Source organism: Astatotilapia calliptera, chromosome 3 (assembly GCF_900246225.1).
Source record: "Astatotilapia calliptera chromosome 3, fAstCal1.2, whole genome shotgun sequence".
NCBI classification, from domain to species: Eukaryota; Metazoa; Chordata; class Actinopteri; order Cichliformes; family Cichlidae; genus Astatotilapia; species Astatotilapia calliptera.
The window spans coordinates 48,849,433-48,857,004 of NC_039304.1; the positions used below are offsets into that span (position 1 = coordinate 48,849,433).

The 7,572-nt window shown below is 37.2% G+C and overlaps 1 protein-coding gene across 2 annotated transcripts; it reads left to right on the forward strand.

Moving 5' to 3' along the window:
* Positions 1 to 292: 292 nt before the first annotated feature.
* LOC113019640 (low affinity immunoglobulin gamma Fc region receptor III-like) lies at positions 293 to 6,046 on the forward strand. Of its 2 annotated transcripts, none has more exons than XM_026163406.1 (8): positions 293 to 333; positions 1,037 to 1,177; positions 2,973 to 3,032; positions 3,335 to 3,601; positions 3,991 to 4,236; positions 4,465 to 4,632; positions 5,192 to 5,258; positions 5,547 to 6,046. In XM_026163406.1, exons 2-8 carry the CDS (start codon positions 1,147 to 1,149, stop codon positions 5,554 to 5,556), a joined length of 849 nt encoding a protein of 282 aa, XP_026019191.1. In that variant the 5' UTR covers positions 293 to 333; positions 1,037 to 1,146; the 3' UTR covers positions 5,557 to 6,046. The 2 variants fall into 2 exon arrangements, with proteins under 2 accessions (XP_026019191.1, XP_026019192.1); XM_026163407.1 differs by having other exon boundaries at positions 311 to 333; positions 1,115 to 1,177.
* The last annotated feature ends 1,526 nt before the right edge of the window (positions 6,047 to 7,572 follow it).

Here is a 7,572-nt window from a genome sequence, read left to right on the forward strand (position 1 = left end):
GACTGTTTTCCAAAATTACTTTGAGGCAGTCCGAAAGACAACATAGCACCTGGGATCCCTGGGACACACAAATCCATCCATATCATTTTATATTTCAATGGATTGAAATGATAAAAGTTTAACATAGAATGCATAATCATGTTTAAAATAAAAGATCTTTATTGTAAGGTAGTGACTTACAAATAATATGTCACAGGGTGTCACTGTTGAGCTGCATATACACTGTAGATTTGAGCAATTTTGACAATTGTCCCCTACAGGACACCCTAGGTCGAGTTTCCTGTTTGTGAGGGCGCCATCTTGGCTCAGAGTTTTCTGTGATTACTTTGCAAAGTAAGCACTGTCTTTGGCATTCCACATAGTTTAGATTAAAAAATCAGTATTATACTTTGTAAAATGGTGATTGTCCAGTCAAACTATGAATATACTGTATTTATTGAGATGTTCATGTACTGTCCGATGAGAGTGTGTTTATGTTTGGAAATATCTGTGGCGATTTGGGGCAACACTTCTGCTTGCTAACAGAGGACTCATTGATGCAATGATGAAGAAGATGAAGAATTAGTTCTTCAGCTACAGTTTGCTAGTAGTGTTGTTATGTAAATTTTGCCTCATACACGTACCTGAAACCAAGAAATGTTGTTAAGATGCCAGCAGCTGAGTTGGAGTTGTTTATGCCCCAGTGTCTAAATAAGCACTATGGTCGGACCCACATATTGAATGACTGGTCTCTCTACTGTGCACCCCAATCCAAACCAAAATCACACAACTCAGAGTCCAGGGTGGAGGGAGATCCTTGGACTGGCAGGGTTACATATACATGATTATTATGTGATCTTATACATTCTTCCGCTGCATAGAAACAGACATTTTTTTAATCATGTAAAACAAAGAACAGTGCATCAAATAATCACATTTAGGCTGAATTAGGGGCTTTTTTAATTTGATTGCATGTAAATGGAGTGGATACCACATCCTTGTTTATCCTTTTATGCACACAATGTTCTTTTAAACACAGAGCATTTCTCTGTCTCAGGAAGACTAAAACCTGTCGGTGAGCTAGACAGAAACACAGGAAGAGGAAGTTCTTACAAACAACTCATCCTCATTTCAGTCTGACACCCACACAGCCAGCAGAAAGACAACATGGAGGTCAGAGTTGCTGATATCAAAGTCTGTGAGTACTGATCCTTGTCTATCTATACAAACATACTGAATCAACTATTGAAAAAATGCACCTATGAAATTAAAGGGCAAATTAACATATCTAAAACACACTTATAAATATTAATGAATTAATTATGGAATTTGTAACTGCTCAGTGCTAAATGCAGGAATCAACACTACAGGGAGTGCAGAATTATTAGGCAAGTTGTATTTTTGAGGAATAATTTTATTATTGAACAACAACCATGTTCTCAATGAACCCAAAAAACTCATTAATATCAAAGCTGAATGTTTTTGGAAGTAGTTTGTAGTTTGTTTTTAGTTTTAGCTATTTTAGGGGGATATCTGTGTGTGCAGGTGACTATTACTGTGCATAATTATTAGGCAACTTAACAAAAAACAAACATATACCCATTTCAATTATTTATTTTTACCAGTGAAACCAATATAACATATCCACATTCACAAATATACATTTCTGACATTCAAAAACCAAACAAAAACAAATCAGCGACCAATATAGCCACCTTTCTTTGCAAGGACACTCAAAAGCCTGCCATCCATGGATTCTGTCAGTGTTTTGATCTGTTCACCATCAACATTGCGTGCAGCAGCAACCACAGCCTCCCAGACACTGTTCAGAGAGGTGTACTGTTTTCCCTCCTTGTAAATCTCACATTTGATGATGGACCACAGGTTCTCAATGGGGTTCAGATCAGGTGAACAAGGAGGCCATGTCATTAGTTTTTCTTCTTTTATACTTTTATTATATTTCTTGCCAGCCACGCTGTGGAGTACTTGGACGCGTGTGATGGAGCATTGTCCTGCATGAAAATCATGTTTTTCTTGAAGGATGCAGACTTCTTCCTGTACCACTGCTTGAAGAAGGTGTCTTCCAGAAACTGGCAGTAGGACTGGGAGTTGAGCTTGACTCCATCCTCAACCCGAAAAGGCCCCACAAGCTCATCTTTGATGATACCAGCCCAAACCAGTACTCCACCTCCACCTTGCTGGCGTCTGAGTCGGACTGGAGCTCTCTGCCCTTTACCAATCCAGCCACGGGCCCATCCATCTGGCCCATCAAGACTCACTCTCATTTCATCAGTCCATAAAACCTTAGAAAAACCAGTCTTGAGATATTTCTTGGCCCAGTCTCGACGTTTCAGCTTGTGTGTCTTGTTCAGTGGTGATCGTCTTTCAGCCTTTCTTACCTTGGCCATGTCTCTGAGTATTGCACACCTTGTGCTTTTGGGCACTCCAGTGATGTTGCAGCTCTGAAATATGGCCAAACTGGTGGAAAGTGGCATCTGCACGCTTGACTTTTCTCAGTTCATGGGCAGTTATTTTGCACCTTGGTTTTTCCACACGCTTCTTGTGACCCTGTTGACTATTTTGAATGAAACGCTTGATTGTTCGATGATCACGCTTCAGAAGCTTTGCAATTTTGACACTGCTGCATCCCTCTGCAAGATATCTCACTATTTTTGACTTTTCTGAGCCTGTCAAGTCCTTCTTTTGACCCATTTTGCAAAAGGAATGGAAGTTGCCTAATAATTATGCACACCCGATATAGGGTGTTGATGTCATTAGACCACACCCCTTCTCATTACAGAGATGCACATCACCTAATATGCTTAATTGGTAGTAGGCTTTCGAGCCTATACAGCTTGGAGTAAGACAACATGCATGAAGAGGATGATGTGGACAAAATACTCATTTGCCTAATAATTCTGCACTGCCTGTAATGATGAAGAAAAAATATTCAAAAAGTTTACATGTTTAACTATCATTCTTAATCCCTACAGTGATTAATGTGCTGTTGATCTCAGTTACATTAGCTGAATTCAGTGACTCTCAAACACATAGTAAGTAGTTAAAAATTCATGTTGATCTATTTATAACAAAAATGTAATAGGTAAATATTGTCTCATGACAACGTGAAAGGTTCGGCAACTATTGCACTTACTTTTGGGCTACAACAGCTGCAAAAGCATTCTGCATTCCAACACAACATTACATTAGAATACAACTTTGAAAAAAAAATCTGTATTTAAGAAAAACCTAAAAATACAGCATACATGTGCATTTGTTTCAGTAAATATAGTAATATTGTCCATTTGTGTTTTGAAAGACAGAAGCAATAACACATCTTGATTTTCTGTTTTAGATTCAGGTTTTCCTGAAGTTGTTCCAAACAGACAACAGTTCTTTGAATTAGAATCTATAACAATCAGCTGTGAAGGGCTACGTGGACTGACTGGATGGAGAGTGATGAAAAAGATAAATGGAGACCTTAGAACATGTGCTCCAACCTGGGATAGAGCTACTGGGCCTTGCAATATTAGTAATGCATATCCGAAAACTGACAGTGGAGAATACTGGTGTGAAATGGGAAGAACACAAAGAAGCAACTCTGTCAATATCACTGTAACTGGTATGCACATACACTAAAAAATATAAAAACATATTTAGTCCATCCACTTTTTAGATCTGTTGGTTTGGTATATCAATTACAGTGTTGCGTGTGTGTGTGTGTGTGTGTGTGTGTGTGTGTGTGTGCTTAAACAATCATTTTACACATTTCGCTTAAGGAATGACATATGTCAGTTGTTTTTGGTAGCAAACACAGCACATTATATTTGGAAATTAAGCATTACTCTGATAACAAAGGCATCTTCGTCAAAGTTTGTATAATGTGTTATGCATTTTTTCTTAAAAATGATATTTGACCTATTGCCTGTAGTATTTGAAAGATTATATAATTTAATCAGAAATCAAGTTTTCTATAAGAAACTTTTCAAGTCATGTGTCATTCACATTCAGATGGTCCTGTGATCCTGGAGAGTCCTGCCTATCCTTTGTTGGAGGGAGATAATGTGACCCTGCTCTGTAAAAAGAAGCATGCACACCCCAATTTCACTGCTGAATTCTATAAAAATGGTGCCTTCATTGGGATCAGTTCAACAGGAAAGATGATGAACCCCATTGTCTCCAAGTCTGATGAAGGCTTCTACAAATGTGGCATTTCTAAGACTGAAGAATCACCAGAGAGCTGGCTAGCTGTTGGAAGTAAGTTTTATAGACAATTAAAAGCTGTGTGTTTTATCTACAATGCATTTTGAAGCTTTGCATAAACATGAAGTTCATGTGTTCAGATACGCATTATTTGATGAATGTATACCATAAATTGATGGTTTAGGGTTTGTGTTTGGTTTTTTATATTAATATAAAGTGTTTACATTAATTTACATCATTATAATTATGTCTAATACACAATGCATGCAATTATCTTTCTAGGAGCTGATGCTCCACCTCAGGTGCTTCGCTTAGACCTCTACCTTGTGTTCGGCATTGGTTTCTGTATTTTAATGGTGATTATTTTGGTCCTTCTGACTGGAATATTTCAACATCAGAAACATCAACAGACCACCAGACGTCACATAGAAGAAACTTCTTTGACACCAAGTATGGCTCACCATTATAGAACATGACTTCTTGTTTAGCTTTGAAACCAATAAACCAAATCATAAGCATTGGCTGCCCTGGCCCTCTCTGATGTCACTCCAGAGTAGAGATGAAGACTTACACCTTTTTTAGTAGATTTTAAAAACTAATACATGCCCATGCTACATTTCTTTTAGAGTTTTAAAGTTTTTTAATTTTAGTCTGTTCTTAGATGGGTACTAGGTAACATGATAATGCCATAATATGACATACATAGTTGAGGTTTTGTGAATACATATTGGATGCTACTTTCATGAAATTAAAATCATGCTGTCCTTTTTTAAGATGTTCTAGTGCTGAAACACTGTAAATTTGGTATTATTATTTGGTAGGTGGTTGCTAGGCAGCATGATGATCGCATAGTACTTACATAATATCATAAATGCGTATCTTTTATGTTACACTATCTGTACTTTGTGATTAGCCTTGGCATGTGTGAGTCAAGCTGAGGAAACATTTTTCCTTCATAGTTATCTTTGTATTATGGTCTTGACTTGCCTGTATGTTTCAATGTCTGCAGGGGTCAGCATAACTAATTCTACCCAGGCGATGCGTACCCTCATCACAAGAAGCAAAGTTGATGAAAGGTAATTTGCCTAACGTGAAAATATTGAAACTATAACATCTCTAGCTGTTTAAAAAGCCAGTGGAAGAAACAATGTAATCATTAAAAAAGAAAAATAAATGATTTTTTCAGCAGTCCATCACTTTTCTGCTCCAGACAGAAATTATTGATCAAGACTTAAATTTATCTGATGTTTTTGTGAGCATTTGTTAAAGTCTTGTCATTATTCAATCATTGATACACTGTGTGTCAGCAGCTGAATCTTCTCACAGAGAGAAAGACAAACTTTACCAGCTTCTTTTTTTAACAGAAGGTCATGATGTCTGACAATAACCACACCAGAAACCCAAATACAAAAATGTATGCAGCTGAGCACCCTCACTTCAACATGTAGGTTGTTTGAAGGCTGTGAAGTATCATAATGAATGTGCACATAAGATATATTTTTAACTGGTGGTCACATGCTCAGCCACTTGACAGCTTAAGTTGTGTGTCTGCAAGTGAAATAAAAAAAGACTAGAAGTTTTTAAATTTGGTACCTTATTTTATTTTATTTTATTCATAATTGCATTTCATAAATGAACAAATCGTATTAGAGTAAATAATGTAGAAGAGCAACAATGTATAAATCATGTGTTGTTTCAAATATAATTCCCAGAATGCTTCAGGTTTCATTTAAAAAAAAAAAAAAGAATATTTTGAAATTTAATTTGTACTCAAAAGAGAATCAACCCTAGCAGGCATGTTCATGAAGGTACCAACTCAGTTTTAACAGAAGAGGATTTGAAACACTTCTATTGTACAACCCAAAGCCACAAATGAAGGATATATTAGTCTCTAATGCTCTTTTTTGAATTTTAATGTTATTGAAGCTATGAGTGTATGGAAAAAAACTGTCAAAAGAGTTGCATTTAGAGAGAAGACAATGGACATTTCTGTGTTTATTAGCAGAATTTTGATGTTTTAGATTGTGCTTTTCTATAAACAGTGAATGTGTTGATTTATAATTGATGAAATGGTGTCAGTTTGCATGAAATAAAAATGACCCCAAGACCATGTTTTTTCATCGTCTTTATTCTTCACATGAAAGAGGAAACTTCACCCACCTCACATCATCACTTCTAATTTAAAAGGTAGCAGTGTGTTAAAATTAAACATGAAAGAGAGAGACAGTTCTATTTACTCTGCCTCATTACAGGTATGAGAGTGCTGTTGCAAATTTTTAAAAATATACTCACCGTGGCCTTTGCAGCAACACAATATGACAAATGTAGCTTAAGACATAAAGCTAAAATGTCATAAGCCATCAACACAATGTTCATTTATAGGAAAAATGGTGATAATATTGTCAACACAAGACTTGTCTTATATGAAATAGTGAAGATTGGGTAAAGTAATTCTAAAATACATGTTTGCAACATGGCTTTCATCTCAAAAATTCTTGAAAGGGTGTTGTCGAACAGCTAACAGGTCATCTGCAAAGGCTTATTTGAAGAGTTTCAGTCAGGTTTCAGAGCTCATCACAGCATAGAAACAGCTTTAGTGAAGGTTACAAATGAGGCAGTATCATCAGTAGGCATGGCATACATTTTCAGTGCTATGCAGATGACATACAGCCAGTGTTGGGAAGGTTACTTTTGAAATGTATTCCATTACAGATTACAGAATACATGCCCCAAAATGTATTCTGTAACGTATTCCGTTACGTTACTCAATGACAGTAACGTATTCTGAATACTTTGGATTACTTAATATATTATCATGCTTTTTACAACAACGTGAATGTACTATTGCTGTGTGATTTATTACTATTACTGAAGGTCCGCGACTCCGAACTGTAGTAAAGGGACCTCTGACTAATACGGCGGGGTCCCTGTCGGCTCGTAGCCGAAAAATAGCTTTACTTTGTTGTGTGGGTCAACTTTTCTTGCGAGAGACAGAGAGAGGCGTTGAAAGACTGCTCCAACGGAACTTATTGTTTCGGAGGAAAACACGAACACGGTGTACAGTCGAGTCTTAATAGCTTACTTACAACTTGGGCTCGTCAGGCACTCTTCTTGGCTGCAGTGGTTATTATTATATTTACATGCTTCCAGCTCCCGTTTTTTCTCGATGACTGCTCGTACCTTTCCACTCCCCTTTTTCTCCCTCCTCGCGCCCACAGACCCATAACGTGTATGGCAGTCCATTCTCCCTGCAGCACGGACTACACTGCCCATGATGCTACATTCTTTAGAGCTATGCTTGTAGCATTCTGCCTGTTAGCTTAGCACGACAACAACAACAACGAAAAGGCGCTCTCTCACCCAGGAAACACACAGTCGCAGAGAGAGAGA

Excerpts from the sequence above, each read along its gene's own strand:
- LOC113019640 (XM_026163406.1), top strand. The coding sequence starts at position 1,147 with ATGGAGGTCAGAGTTGCTGATATCAAAGTCT. Across the intron at positions 3,602-3,990 it reads TGTCAATATCACTGTAACTG|ATGGTCCTGTGATCCTGGAG; the intron begins GTATGCACATAC and ends ATTCACATTCAG. Across the intron at positions 4,237-4,464 it reads GAGCTGGCTAGCTGTTGGAA|GAGCTGATGCTCCACCTCAG; the intron begins GTAAGTTTTATA and ends TTATCTTTCTAG.